The sequence below is a fragment of the Gobio gobio genome (assembly GCF_949357685.1).
Source record: "Gobio gobio genome assembly, chromosome: 17".
Classification (NCBI taxonomy): Eukaryota; Metazoa; Chordata; class Actinopteri; order Cypriniformes; family Gobionidae; genus Gobio; species Gobio gobio.
Window position 1 is genome coordinate 18,731,872 of NC_137110.1, and position 16,559 is coordinate 18,748,430.

General features: G+C 37.2%; 1 protein-coding gene across 2 annotated transcripts in view; it reads left to right on the forward strand.

Annotated features, from left to right (window-relative positions):
* nos1apa (nitric oxide synthase 1 (neuronal) adaptor protein a) overlaps positions 1-16,559 on the forward strand; it is a 146,837-nt gene that overhangs the window by 87,413 nt on the left and 42,865 nt on the right. For both annotated transcript variants that reach the window (XM_079841674.1, XM_079841675.1), the window contains 2 exons: positions 3,130-3,271; positions 5,845-6,002. In XM_079841674.1, coding sequence (XP_079697800.1) covers positions 3,130-3,271; positions 5,845-6,002 — 300 coding nt within the window. The remainder of the gene's footprint in view (positions 1-3,129; positions 3,272-5,844; positions 6,003-16,559) is intronic.

The window sequence follows — 16,559 nt, forward strand, 5'->3', positions numbered from 1 at the left end:
CGGTTATGTCTAAAGTGAAAGTAAAATCGTGTGTGTCTGTATATTAGATGCACGCAGGTCTTAAATTGACAACAGGGCAGTAGTGAACACGCGGTCCTTAAAGGGACAGTTCACCTATAAAATTATGTCATTATTTACTCACTCTAATGTTGTTCCAAACCTGTATTCATTTCTCGATGACAGAATTTTCATTTTTGAGTGAAATATCCGTTTAATGTTAATACAACAACAAAAGACAAAGAGAAAATCACTCACTGCTCTTGACTGAAAAACTAAAACAGTAGCTAAGAATCAGTGTATATTTTATAGTGAAGTCTATGTAGTGTTTTATTTTTACATTCATTCATTCAATTTCATACTTAAATGCTGCTGAACAGCTCTGAGCTGCCAGTGTAAATCTTTATATATAATTATTTTATATTAAGTTTTTTTAAAGTAAAGTTTTAAGTTTAAGTAAGGTTTTTCAATTCTTTTAAGTAAAATAAAGAAAGAGTATTACAATAAAAAAAAAATATATTTTTTCTCTTTAACCCCTTGCTGTTACTGTCGCCTAAGAATAGAATAACAAAAAATGTATGTGACAAGCCATCAGAACCGAACCAAAAACCGAGGTATGTATTGAACCGTGGACTAACTGTATTGTTGCATCCCTACTTTCGTTATACACATTTTTTCCACAATGGCTATTGATTATAGAGCAGAAGTTTGACTGTGGTGAAAAGACAATCAAGAAAGAAGTATTCTTGATTTAACAAAGGTTCTTTAGAAAGATGCTCATTTGAGTTGAAAGCCCTGTCTGGCCCATTTCTCCCCAGCTTCACTGTTCATTACAGACCAAGCCATTCAGAGCTTCTCTGGGTAATAGTACATCAAATGCTCAAGTGTGCTCTCAATAAACTGAGGATAGATCTGCACTGATCATTTCTCCTTTTACCATCTGCAGATTCAAACATTGTAGTCAGAATAATGTTGTTTTTCCATTTCTCACCATCAACATACTGTAAACAACTCTTCAGCATTTTGTGGAATAGGTGGTTTTTGAGCAATAGTCTCATTGAGTCAGCAGACTGATCCAATGGACACTCAATGGATGGTCAACAACTAGCAAGTTACATAAAGTGGCACTCAGAATGGGGACTCGTTCACACCAAGAGCATTAATTATAAAGAAAACTAAAACTTAATTAAGGTCTACACTAACGCAGGAAATTTTTCTGCTTATTATAAGCATGTGCTGCAGTTAAGTTGTCTGCTGCTTTACATGTTCTTTAAAGGGGGGGGGGGGGAATGCTGTTTCATGCATAGTGAGCTTTTTACACTGTTAAAGACTTGGATTCCCATGCTAAACATGAACAAAGTAAAAATAAAAAAAAGTTGGTCGTTTGGGCCAAAAGTATGGGCCAAAGTGACGTCAACAAGGGCGGAATGTCCTTGTACGGGCTCTTCTCCAGGAAGGGCGCACGCGCGGCTAGAACGAGAGAGCAAATGCACGGCCATTAACGCGCTATGCTCGGCTTTAGGGCAGTCATCGGCTGCGCGCTGCAGTCACAGGACTTCACAAAATCAACAATGTCACCAAAGATGTGTGTTTTTGGTTGTCAGGGCAAGACAACCCTGCACAGCTTCCCAAAGAACCCAGCGTTAATGGGACAGTGGATGGAGTTTGTTTTTCCGAAGCAGCAACAGAGTTGTGCAAGTGTTTTTGTTTGTTCCCTGAATTTCGTTCAACTCCGGATTTGTAGCTCGTCTAATGCTGAAAGATGGAGCGGTCCCAGCAATTAAGGTTCATGGTCGTGACTCGTGTGTTGAAAGCAGGCGGTGAGTAAAACTGCTTCAAATGTCTTTGTGTTGTTAGCTATCGACTCGTTCATTCAAATGCGCTACTATTCCATTGTTTTTTTATGTAAACACGCACTAGTCTGACATGCAAAACCGTTCCGCTTGCTACTGCCAACATTAAATCGCATACAATAGTCCATAAACTAAACCATGTCCTGTGTAAACACACACAAATGTTGCAAAACTCGCTCATGACAAGCCTCTATGCTAGTATATAAGTTACAGTTACAGTACATACCATTGGAGTCGTCGTTGCTGCTTCTCCTGTTTAATTTCAGCCTCTAGATCTGGATCCTATATGTATGGCTAAATCTGATTGATCTCCATGGTTTATTTAGGATAACGTTTTTTTTTCCACGTTTAAGGATGTCACATCTTTCAGATGCTCTCAATGCAATTGCTGTGCGCGCTCGTGATTCTTTAGCTCCGCCCACATGATACGACTCCAGCCTCTCGTTTTTTTTTCCGGAAAGACTTGGTACAGCCTATCTTTCTTATATAAAAATAATAAAACTAAAGAATTTTCGGAGATATGAAGGATGCAGTACTACTCTATAGGCACTCAAGATTGACATAAGATTGACTGAAACTGAGTGTTTCACCCCCACAAAACATTAGTTCCATACCTCTTTTATTTGATGGTTACCACATTTACTTTTGGGACAAACTATTGTATTTTAAATCGTCTGATGCACAAACAGAGCATTTCTATTTATTAATAACAAATTTGAATTGTTGATAAATGTTTTAAATAGTTTATTTGATTGTCTGCTTGTATGATTGGCAGCATTCCTGTTTTCCACATTTGCTGGCTATCAGCATACCATCTGAAATTAAAAGCGTGGGAATGGGAATCAAAAGCTGTCATGATTATTTAAATGAACAAGTATAAGTCAAAATAAAGAATTTCCCTTTTGTTTGAGTCCCTTTGTTTTTGTTCTCTGACTAAACTAAGACTTCAGAGACTTTCATCTTTTTTTACCCTGTTGATGCCCCCATTCTCAGATTTTGACTCTAAACTCCGTTAAAATATCTCTGTCTGTCTTTCCTTCCTTCCTTCCTTCCTTTTTTGAAAAAGGAATCTTCTTTTTTTTTATTGAGGAATTGGTTATCCAATAGTGAAAATGCTGGATTTAAAGAATATTTAAATATAAATATATAGAATGTCCTTGTATTATTAATTCTGTATGATAAAATACTAGGATTTGTGGTTTTGACTTTTGGTTCAGCCAAGAACTTGGATTTCAGACAGTGCATTATTAATACTAAGCTCATCTTCATTTCTCTTTAGAGCCAAGCCATGCGGATAGTGCGGACAGTGGGTCAGGCTTTTGAGGTCTGTCATAAGCTTAGCCTTCAGCACACCCAGCAAAACGCAGATGGCCAGGAAGACGGTGACACTGACAAGACATGCACAGATTCTGGAGTACCAGGTACTGTAATGAATGGTATCCTCTTTTCTTTTCACTTCATTGTCTTAGTTAGTGTAGTCAGGTTTTTATTCTCCAGACTCCCTCTAATTGTCTGTTTGTGCCCCTTGAACTTGGTTTGAGGGGATTATGGATGAGTGATGTTTCTGTTGAGCTGTGACACACTTTGATTGAGCAAAGGGAAAATCCATGCAGTTGTTTGAGGTATTTTGGTGCAATCCACTGCAGTGAGTTTGAGGAAGTCTTTGTGTGCCGGGGCTTTGATAGGCAGGATGGAACAGCACCTCTGATTGCTTGTGTCTGTGGGGCAGATCTCACGGTGCATGGGCCATGGGTTCAGGCTGATCATCCTCCCACAGCTCCCTCCGAACAGGTTTTCCTTTCAAATGCAGATGAGCTCCCGCTCACCCACACACTGTTTCTAATCTGCACAGGATTCCCCAGCACCAACACGCTGCGGTGTCACATGGATGGGACTCGCTATGTTTAACAGCTCCACTGCTGACCCAGTGTTAGGACAGGAAGACCTTAATAACGCACACAGTGAACAGGCCTTAGAACGGACAGTTTAGAACCAAAGGCCGTAACCGTTTAAATGACTAAACCTTCAGACAAATAAGCGTTGTGCATTGCAGCCTTTGTTTTTGAGTCTTACGATTTTTAAAAACATTTTAAATTGTCTAACCGTATTAATTCCACCAAGAGAAACTTTTAAGGCAGCTGTCTAAGTTACAACAAATAATTCATAGCAAACACATGTTTGTTTTTCCAATTTATTTTATTGTAGATGTTCAAGGGGAAAATAAAGTGGCTGGAGTTTACAATACTTTGACAATCTTTACAAGCTTTTTGTGGCTTCAAATTTGGTTATTAGTTGTTTAAATATTTAGTAGATCAAATTCATAGCAATACACTCACATAAATGATATTAGTTAATATTTTATGTTAGACAGATGGGGAAAATATATTATCTTTAGGCGATGTGCAATACACTGTACATAGGAATGGGATTTGTCAACGGAATGTGTGTTGTAAATAACTTTGTTTATAATAGGAGTGATCTTTTTCTAGTCCAGAATTGTTTTTTAGCCAGTAGAAATGCCAGTGAAGATCTGTGAGGGACTGTGTCCCATTACATTCAGTGTAGGGTAAATGCCTCTGACCTCAGCTCTATTTCCTTTTTTAACTCTCGTGTAATGTTCAGTAATACAATACACAGTTTATGATCTGGGTCAAATTGTCACCCTAAAATAGCCATAATCCCCACAATTTGTATTTTAAGTTATGTAATGATTTCATAGATCTTTTTACCATGTATAAATTACAAATATTTATTGGATTACCCATATGTATTTATTAAAATAAAATCTAGTCCTACTGTTTGACAAATACATTCTTCAAATTATAAATATTCACTTTTGTCTCTCAATTAATGTAATACAAATTAAATGCTTAAAATATAATTATACAAGAATGTTGTTCAAAATTGTTTTTGATGTAGTATAGCATGTCACATGGCTGTCACTGCTTGACATATCATGTCAAGTACCCATTTCCAGAAATACAGATCTGCTGTACAGACTGAGTGAAGGTGTGGTCGGAACATGCATGGGGCCCCATATCAGTAACACAATCCCTCCCACAGGGGATCCACAGTTTGCACGGGAAACATCAGTGTTTAGTCAGTTTGTGTACATTTACCTGTGTGTGGATAAAGGCATTTTGGGCAAAAAAAAATTCTATTCTCACTAACACCAAAATATAGTTCTCTTCAAACCAGTGTTATTTTAGTATCATTGAGATACCATTATATTTTTTATTAATATTTTGTGTTTTATAAATATTTTGTCCGGTTTTGTTTCTTTTTCTTTTTTAAGGTTCTGTATGTTTTCACTCTACTAGAGCATGAAAAGTACCATGTCTGCAAATATTTAGGAAACATGCTAAACTCACTGAAAAACAATGCTACAGCCATTTATTCTACTTTGAAATGTGTGTTCCGTGTCAGAATGTCTGTTTTTGTTTTGGTCTGTGTGATTCCGCACGCTTCCAGTTTACCCAATATTATTTCAACACCACATATTGCCATTTGGCGGAAAACACATCGTATTGCAGCCATGGAAGCCGCCCGACCGACCGAAAAAGTATCAGCATCCATCTAAAAATCTCTATGAACGGGAGTGTCAATTGCGTTTGCTCCTGTTGCATGTCCTCACTCTGGCAACGGTGTCTGAGGAGGAGGAGGCGGGGGAAACAACTCTCTCCAATATTTGGACTGCAGTACCCATTTCAACCACTTGCTGTCAATATTACATATTGCATCTTTAATTGTTTTTATATATATATATATATATATATATATATATATATTTATATTTATATTTATATTTATTGTATAGTTGTATTAATTGTTTGCTTTAGTTTAGTACATCAAGTTAAACTAAATTGAAATGAGAAATGTTTCCTTGGCTGCATGGCATAAACCTAACAAAAGTGAGCTTTTTCTTTAATCCCTCTATGCATGATTTCCAGCTTGGGAATTAATATTTAACAAGATAAATTGTTTCTTTCTCAAGGGCGGGAGCTCACAGGGGCTGAAAAGCCAGCTACAGACGAGACAGACATTGATGCAGAGGAGCTTCCCCTCCCCGACAGCACAATGGACGAGTTCAATCGCGGAGTCACTGACCTGGATGCGGCCAAGAAAGAGGAAGATGTCACCAAGGACAAAAAGGTATCCAGCTGCAGTTCGCTTGCCTACTTAATTATTCAATTCATATCAATAATTAACCACAATTTTCCATAATGTCAGGCTCTCAATGTAGTTTGTTATATCAGCTTTTACCCACACATCCCTTGCACTGCATCTTCCAATTAATTTGAGTAATCTAGGTAACGTTGTTCAATGCACATTGTTTTGCAGATTAGGTTTGTTTTATGCTCACGGCTGTGTTTAGCCTGGGGTCCAGATGCAGCTATAAGCCTATTAACATAATCTTGTAGTGTGAAAGCAGCTGTGCTGCAAAGGATTATGTAATGATACTGTGACCCTGACTAGCTGAGACATTCTTCAAGAGAAGTATTATGGTAATGACAGTTTAGTGTTGATCAGAGGAAAGTGACAAACAAGGTACTGGAGTATTGGTGGATCTGGATTGTCGTCATTGCATTGAATTTATCTCCATTGATAAGTTTCACCATCTGGATCATCTAAATGACATGCATTCTAATAGAGTTGGACTGAGGTTTTGAGTCAGCCTAAAAATAGCAGCATGAGTATTCATTGTGTTGAATGCAGGTTTCCTGTTGTCCATAAAGCTTATTTGTTCTACCTCGCTGAAGTCTGTTTATCTTTCCGCTCAGACATAATTTTGTGGGTTTGTTGCATCAGTGTCTGGGGCGATGAGGCTGGAACCATGTCTGAGACTGATAAGACATTCCTCTCCTCAGGAAATTACAATGTCAGAAATATTTGGGTTGTCTCTGATGATTGTTTCATGATTTATAAGCCAGTCAGAAACTTTTACTCTGCGCCAAAGGAAGCTCCCATGCCAGCCTCAGAGGTTCACTGTGTCCTTGTTTTGTTTGGTTTCAAAAAGTTTTTGACCCAAATGGAAATTTTGCAATCCAATATGAAACTCTAATGAGGCGTGGTGGAAGTGTAATGTGTGAGGTCAGTGTGGTTAACAAAAGCAAGGATAAACCATCCTTGAGCATGAGTCAAATACTAAAACAAACAAGTAATGATTTTTAAGTTTTTTTTAAAAGACTGTATTCCAGATACTCATTACTTTTCTTAGGTTTGGTCATCATACGGTAGTATTTAATCATTAACTCACCCTCACGTTTTTTCAAACCTGCAGGAATTTCTTTCTTCTGCTGAACACAAAATAATATATTTTAAAGAATGCTGATAACCAAACAGTTGATGGACCCCATTGACCATAGTATTTAGTTTCCAACCATGGAAGTCAATGGGGTCCATCAACTGTTTGAATACCAACATTCTTTAAAATATCCACTTTTGTGTTCAACAGAAGAAAGAAAATCATACAGGTTTGGAACAACTTGTGGGTGAGGAAATGATGACACAATTTTCTGAAGTTTTGTTTTTAATTTTCAATTTCAGTACTTGTCCTGATTTCATATATAGACTGGTTACATTCATGCTAAAGAAGAATATGCTTGTCCTGTTTTTTCAATAGGTTTGTTTCAGGGATGCACAATATTTTTCTGGTAAATTGATTCTGTGTTAAGTTATCTGTATCAGTTGATATTGGATATATTTCTGTTGATTTTGGGTATTTTGTTCATGCTCTTTTGTCTTTTCCTATTTATCTTTTTGTCTATATATATATATTTATATATATATATACAATACCTTTGCTATCATTATATAATAACTTCATTTTTATTTATCTGTACAAATACTCGGCGGGCGGCAGTGGCTCAGTGGTTCATGTAGGTTGTCTACAAACCGGAAGGTTGGTGGTTCGAAACCTGACCAAGTGTCGAAGTGTCCATGAGCAAGACACCTAACCCCAGCTGCTCCCAACGAGCTGGATGGCGCCTTGCATGGCTGACACTGTCGTCGGTGTATGAATGAGTGTGTGAATGGGTGAATGTGAGGCAAAAATGTAAAACGCTTTGGATGGCCGTAGGTCTGTTAAAAGTGCTATATAAATGCAGTCCATTTACCATTTACCATATACTCTACATTTAGAATGTTGTGATGCCTAAATCAAAAGCAATTGCTTGTAAATAGGCTGTTTGTAATTATTTTCTTTTCAAATTTTAGACAAAATAGTTGTTATAATATGGATTTATAATACAGTATCAGCCATTTATCACTTACCGTCCATTAACGTATAACAAGTTATCGGCCAAAATTGTAATGTTTTACAACTCAAGTGACTACTTTAAAATCTGGTTGAGACTCCAATAAATTTAATCACAAGTTTGGGTTACATGTGCTGTATCAAAGTCCCTTTAAAGGAAAGTCTGTTCACTCGGCGGCCATATATTGCTTCTTATGCTCAAATAGCATTAAAAAAAGCTTATTTTTCAGGCTCGACGAGCCAGTGCGCATGTGCAGTCCTAAGCGCGAGTCTCAGGTTTCTATGGGAACCGGAGCTTCTAACGGCAGCTGCAGTGACATAGTAACATTATCAATCAACGATTGGCACTTTTACCTAGAAGGTGGGAAGTATTCTGCCAATATTCCGCGTTGCAGTTTCTCCCATTCATAACTAATAGGAGTGAACAGTCTTTCAGTCTTTGGCTGTATGAGACCCATTGATATGTGATATTTACTATTGAAATCTGACACCATCCCGGTTATAGACATTATTCGAGTCATTGACTGGCTACTTGATCATACAGGTGATCCATGTCTGTCTGCTGTTGTATGAATAGGACAGTCTGAGTCACTTAACTGAAGAGAGTCTTGTAAATGCCTGGTTGTTTGGCACTGCAGAATAATTCTTGTCTCTGGTTTTCAAAGAAATATCATTTTTATAACAGAATCACATGCATGTGTACACTTGGCACTTGTAGAAAACCTATTTAAATTTAGCATTTCAGCAAATGTCTTCATGAATAAAGCCTTTGAGAGCATGCTGTCATACTCCTACATAAGCAGATCATTTTCCTGTACACTGCAGTACAGGGATACTCATGCCATCCTCTAGGACATGTGGAGCTGAACTGGACTGGTTGTGTAGGAGTTCATGCTGTTTTTAGGGCTGGTACAAGTTTCAGAGTTGTACAATAAGCCAGCAGTCAGTTCTGCTAGTGGAGCAGAGAGCTTCTCCATGTCAGTCTGCCGACTCCATGTGCCTTTTGTGTCTTCCATTTATGAACATGAGCTTATGGTGGAGTAAGCCTAGACAGTTATTAGACTATACATTTCTCCCTCAATAGATTAAACATTGTTTTCAAATCACAGTGCATGCTTTAAAGAGCACCTTTCCTTGATTCATGGTTGGAGACCTATTTGTAGAATTGATTAGTAAGTCATGTATGAGGGAATGTTTGTAATAGCTTGCTGAAAAGCTCTTGGTCTATATTGAGGTCATGCATCCTAGCTGAATCGATGGATATTGGTTAGTGAGCAGAATAATGATTTATCTGTCCCTTCTGAAATGAAATTCATACACAGATTTTTTTTTCCGGCTGGTGTTTTCACTGATGAATGTGACCTTATCATTTTTTAATGCATTTTTAATCCACATTTTGGGCAGGACCGTGTCACGTAATTATAAGAAGGCAAGGGGAACTAAATGGCACCCTAAATAGTCTGACATGTGCTTCTCAGTTTAATTTAAACTTGAATTAAAAATTCAACTTTAGATATTTTGAGAAATGGGTTTGGGGATTTATTTTCATTTCATTTTAATTATTTTATTTTACAACCCATTTTGTGTTACATCAACTAAATTAAAACTATATATTATAGTCATTTAAATATGGAATGGTTGGCTTTACATCAGTTCAAAATAAAATCGTGTGTGTGTGTGCTTATGTGTGTGTGCGCTTATTTAGTATGCAATGTAGAACAAATGACCATGTTTATTGTGTTTTCCTTTCCTGCAGACAGTTAAAATAGAACAGCAAATCTCTGTTTCACCCCACCATATTGTTTATAGGAAACTGGCAGATTCTTTCTAATACAATGAGAAGTTTAGAGTTTCTATGGTGTTCCTCTCTGAGCTTAGATAATGAATGGGCAAGGGACTCTTGGTGTGTACAAGTGGTTGCATCCCATTTTATAAGAGACCGCAGTGTGCTTTAGAGGGTTTCTGCACAAAACGGTCACTGAATAACTAATGAAAGCAATTAGTCCTCCTCAACCATTCTGAATCTCACCCAATGTCAGTCCTCAGTACCACATTCTGGAAACTCTGTGGCAGCCAGCCCAACGCTGTGGGAATTTCACATATCCAATGAGGCTACCGTGCAGCTGTGATCTTATCAGACTATATCTGCCAGGTAAACAGCCAGGTTCCTGCCAGGAATTAGTTCCCGTTAGTTACTGGGCACATGCATCTCCTGGATGCTGGTAGAATAACTCTAAAACCAGCCAGACCCTGAGGAGCTGGACATCACAGACCGAAAGTGGGTAAACATAGCCCTGTGTGTAAACACAGCCCTGTTTCTTCATTTTAGAGAAGTAATGTCCATCCAGATCAGACTGTTCTTGTAAAGTGTTTGGAGATGGGATTTTAGGATTTTGGGCAATGGTGGTACAGAGATGCGCTCTCAAGAGCCCTCAGGTCTGAAATGCTAAATGTGTTTCAAAGTAATGTCAGTTTCTCTGGGTAATTCATGATGAGCTGAGTTCAACCCATGTATCTGTGTAAGAGAGAGGCAGCTTACTTTTGCCCTAGTGCTCAATTCCAGAAAATCCTCCCCAATGCATTGCTGTTTGCACCAGACTGGTGGTAAGACACTTCAGAGCAGGTAGACTAGGGATGAGCATCTTAAGGAATTTAAAGATTTGTGGTTCACCTTCACCATTCTAATTCAGAGTACCTATAGTGTAGTATTGCATCCTTTAAATCTCCGAAGTCTTTAGTTTTATCATATTTATAAAAGACAGATACGCTGTACCGTTTTTTTCCGAAAACAGCCAAACTCATGGAGGAGTGCAGTGGGCAGAGCTAAAGAGCGCGCACACGCACGCATAATACATTATTGGCATTATTCCTCCCTGGATAACTTTCTATTCAATATACGTTCGTGTTGTTTACATTTTATGCACTTGCGCGCCGATTGCCAACGAAACAGACATTTAATACGGTTTCACTCACCAGTTTCCACTCGTGACCGGGAACAAACAAACACACTTGCAGAACTCCATTGCTGCTCCTGAAAAACAAACTGAATCCACTGTTTAACGCTGGGTTATTTGGGAAGCGGAACAGGGTTATCTTTCCCTCACAAACAGGAACACTTCTTTAGTGACATTGTTGATTTTGTGGTCTAAAAACAAAATGACAGCGCTGCCGACGGCTTCCGTAACCTGAACGAAGCTCATTGATGGACACGACGCGTGCGCTCATCCGGGAAAAGTGCCCATAGAAGCATAGAAGCAATTCCACCTATTATGACCTCACACTGGCCCATACTCGAAAAAACCTTTCCGGACATGTTTTTTTTTTTGGCCATGTTTAGCATGAGAATCCAACTCTTTAACAGTGAGGATAAGTCAGAATGCTTGAAATAGCATTTTTTGCTTTAACATTTTTTGTTTATGTTGTGTTGTGTGGTGCTTTGTTTTGGGGTTTTTGTTGGGAAGGGTTGTTTTTACAGATAAGTAACTGATTCATTGAGCGATTTGCTCATTGTGTTTTTGTACCAGTTGGGCACCAGAAACCCAATGTCCTGCTGGTTACACACAGTAACACAGGTTCAATTCCCCAGCAACAGAAATATAGACAAAATGTTTATTTTAAATGTACTTTTAAGATGCTTTGGATAATAGTGTCTGCCAAACACGTACATGACTATATTTATATAGATTTTATATATTTATTTATAGTGTTTGTATTATTTCACGGTGACAAGTCATCCTCTTTCATCACATTCAATTCAGACTGCAAGTTCACAACTCTGAAACTATAATTAATTTTGCCGTGGCTCTATAGTATACACTCAAAAAAAAAAAAAATTGTTGGATTTACTTAAAAAAAGCAGCGTCAAGTGGTTCCACACAACAATTTTGAGTAATTAGTACAAGTAACAATTTAGTTGAATGAACAAAAGGAATTCAAGTTAAGCTGACACAATTTCTTTGAGTCACTGTTACATAATATTCATATGTGCAGTTTACTTAATGTTATGTTAAATTTATAAAAGTTTATTATGTAAGGTGAACACATTTATTGACCTAATTTACCTTATTTAATTAACTATTTGCTCCGCAAAACACACTCAAAAAATAACTAATTGAATAAACTTAATTTAATCAAGAGCAAGAATTCAATCCTATAAACATGTTTTGAGGGATCACAGCCTAAACACAGGCACCACTCTTCTGCTTAATGGTAACCACAAAATTAAAAAACATAACAGAAACTCCTCTGTATGTCCAACATAACTGAACATTAAACACTAACATAAACAAACAACATCTTTCCCTTTAAAATAACACTTAAATCCCTAAATGTATTCTCCTAATGCAGTTCCTTGAAAAGATTGCGGGAAACTACAGATCCTCTGCCCTGTTAGTTGTCAACATTAATTTGTGAGTTTCACTCAGCAATGTTAAGGTGACTGAACAAACACTTAAGTAAAACTGACAATACTCATTTTTGTAGAAACAACTCAGTTAATTTAAGTTCATGTAGTTACATGAGTTTTTAAGTAATGTAAACAAGGAGGGCTTGAGTGAAACTAACAACAGTGAAAGTTTTTATTTTTTGAGTGTACTGGGTTCAGTCTGCATTAATTCAATCCAATAATGAGCATCTATTTGTTTGTTTTCCTTTGAAACACATTAATTTCATTGCAGCTGAGAGGAGACATAAAAGAACACACTCTGAAGAGGAAAAGCTTTCTGCTTCAAGAGCCTCTGCAGTCAGTTCAGTTTTATCACCTTGATGTTTGCCTTGAATGAGCTCTTAAGAGATTAACTCACATCCAGCCTAGAAAAAATTGACACATTTTTAACACTGTTAAGTGTTGCATTCAACACGCATCTTATAGAATAATAAGAGTTGAGCAGTTTGTTTGTATGGTGTTTATATTTCAATATGATGTTGTATGATTTTATATTTGAAAAACTATTATAGTGTCATAAATGAAACAGAAAAGCAGTAAGGCCCTTTGTCTCCAGCACCTTTACCAAAGAATGAAATTGAAAAGGAGAGATGGACAGATGGACTTCTGTTGTTTTAGTATTCATACAGACAGCAGCCTTTGCACCTTCTGCAGCAGAACTGATATTGAATCGTCCCTGCTAGGTAACAATGGATGCTTAAAAATGGCAAACTACAAATGAATTTCAACAGAGTAACTTCGACCATGCTCAGATGCGTAGGCTAAATGCTGATAAAGCTTTGGCATTTTACTCTCAATGATCTTTCAGACATAATAACAAAGCCCTTTTGTCTTTATAATTGATTCAGTCATAAATTTAGATCGCATTTCAAAAGGATGCCCGATTATTCAATGCGTGATTAGTTCATTCACTTCTATCCATATGCTAATGTGTTACAGTGACATTTAACATTAGTTTGAATGCGTGGAAGACAATAAAAGCCAACAGCTTTATAGTGGCACTTAATCATCTTTAGTGCGTGTTAGTTAGCTATTTAACAGCTTAGACCTCTTGCGATTCTCCTTCAGACTGTGTCTGACAACCATCCCAGCACATGATATTTAATGCTAACCTATATTTCTCAAGGTTCTGAATGAACCACCATAGTGAAACATATCCTTTATAAACTTGCTTTCAAAAGCCGTTATTTGAGATTGTTTGATGTTTCTGGTCATTGTACTATACTCTATAAATCCTGACATGTCAATGGAGGAAATCCATGTGGACTGTGTTTTAGTAGACACACTAGTTTTGTCTGATGTTTTAAAGCTGTATTATGTCTAGGGTGTGCCGGTAGCCGCAGGCAACTTTTAGTGTCATAACTTTAACAATGCACACGGTTTTCCCTTGTGACTTTTCAGACATTATTGTATTGAGTCTGTCATGTCAGTGAGAAAGGTAACAGTGCTCACTTACATCCTGAATATATTTGCTGTTAAGATCTTTCAGCATTGTATTCCAATCCCCAATGTCATGTTCCTGTCCTCAAGGCTACTCGAGTCACAAAGCCTCAAGATCCCTTTAGCTTGAAAGGCTGCACTCTTGATTTTTTTCTTATTAATGAGGTTGATTAGCCTGACAAGCCAGACCCACATCAAGATGTTGGGTCTGGGAACATGCCATTAGCAGGGCTCAATCCGAGGGGCGGGATAAACGGTTGTCTTTCAAATTGCCTCTGCACACAAAAGGATAGCACTACAACCAACCAGAGCAGCAAAGAAGGTGATGCAGAGCTAGTTGATAGACTAAACTTTTGCCGTATCCGGTCGGCAAAACTCCTTTAGAATAGTTTTAATAGTTTTATATCACAGCAACGGTATATAATGTCACATTTGAAACTCTTGTCTGCGTCACATTCTGCTGTAGGCCATTGATTTAGTAGTTTTTGTTCTTTGTAAGTAGCGCTGACTCAGGTAGTTAAGTGTTTATGCTTGCATTTCACTTAACTACCCTTCATGTTTAATCCCACAAGAGCTGTCCAAACCTCTCCATGTTTTTTGTTATTTTGTAACCATCTAGTTTTTTATCCTCCTGCTTATAGCTGGGTTTAAAGGCACAATATGTATGATTTTTAGATTTAAAATATCCCAAAACCACTCGAACAATGTTACATATTTACTTATATTGTCACAATAGTTTCCAACAATGTTTGAATCCAGAGAAGTCAGTTATTTTAACCAGTGTTACGGACCATGTCCTTGTGTTGCCTGTCAATGACAGGCGAGTAAGTGTTTTGATGTACATTTATCAACAGAAAACGAATCATTGTTATACAGCGCAACACGGTTAGTCTTATTGTTTGAATCACTTGTTTTCTTGATTCACCGCAAGTAACGTTTTTACCATGCCTCAGAGACAACACTATTTTGTCAAGTGGCTAACATAGCATAATCAGAGTGAGATTTCTCCATCATACAATATTTTAAAAGTAATTGCATGTAATTTAGTCATCCTGTTTTTATTAATGATATTATAATATCTATCTAGATTACTGCAAAGTGCAACAAGTCTCTCATACCAGCCACCAAGCGAACGCAGAATAATGTTACAACATAACTTTCAACACACTCAAATGTATTTAATATGTTTATTTTAACCGTGAAAAACACACTGTAAAAAATGTAAGGCCTCTCCAATTCAAAATTTTCTAGTGATCGATCACATCAAAATTTTTCAATTGGCCAAATTGAATATCTGTGAATTGAATTGTATCCATTGTGGCAACAGTCTGTTAACATGGGCTCAATTAGAAATAAATGTTGAGCCAATGGAAAAATGTTATTTACCGACACTGTAAAAAAAATTCAGGCCTCTCCAATTAAAAAAATTCTAGTGACCGATCACATCTAAATTTTTCAGTTGGCCAAATTGAATTTCTGTGAATTGAGACAATTTCTTTCACAGAAATTCAATTTTTTTTGATGTGACCAGTCACTAGAAAATGTTAAATTGGAGAAATGTTTAACAATGAAACTGTGAGGTTGGTCCAATTAAATATTTTAAATTGTAGTAACAATTGTTTATTTCTCACTGTCTCAAAAGACAAAAATGACTAAAAACATAAATATATTTAGCAAAATAGAACACAGACAACAGGGTTGACATTTTATCACATTACTTAATTAACAAGTACATTCCAACACAGGATATTTGGTGAAAATACATTAATTTCAATAAGGAAAAACTCTGAATACATTCAAGAAGTCTTCTGCATAACAGGATGTCTTAATGTAGTGAAGAAAACGCAGCACTGCATAGGCTAAAAACCTGCAAAATAAAAATAAAAACTAACATTAATGACAAAGCTCCCCTGCATCACATCTGGCAAGTGACAGAACAGAAGTTTCTTTATTATATAATGAGGATGAGACGAATGAATGGACGAATAAGAAAATCACGTGCTTGACGTGTTTGATATTAAAAGGCATTAACTCAAGCCCTGAAAGAGGCCGACGCCAAACGCACCGTGTTCAACAGTCGCATGCCGCACATACACAAATGACTTAATTTACTTATTACCTAATATTTTATACATATAAGACATGAGGAAAATAAAAGTATTGGCTACCATTAGACAATTATGTGGTAAACGAGAACACACTCATGAAACCAATGAATGCATGAACTCGTGATTATACAACATGTCTTTTAAACTTCATACCGGGTCATAAAGCAAAACTCTGGAGAATAATGTCAGTGCTCATTACTCACCAACGTCTTGTGATGATGAATATCTCTCTATTCTCTTGGGAATGTTTGTTTCGTTCTTCAGCAACAGCTGGTTTGGCTCTGCAGTCCGCTCGCGCTCGCGCTCCCACTCCCGCTCCCACTCCCGCGCTCCGCATTTGAAATCTCCACACCAACATTTTTCTCAAGGGCATTTTGCACATGCCGCATGCGTATACAGTTTTTCGGACGTAGGACTTATTCGTCCAACATGTATTTTTTACTTTTAGAGTTTTTGAACAA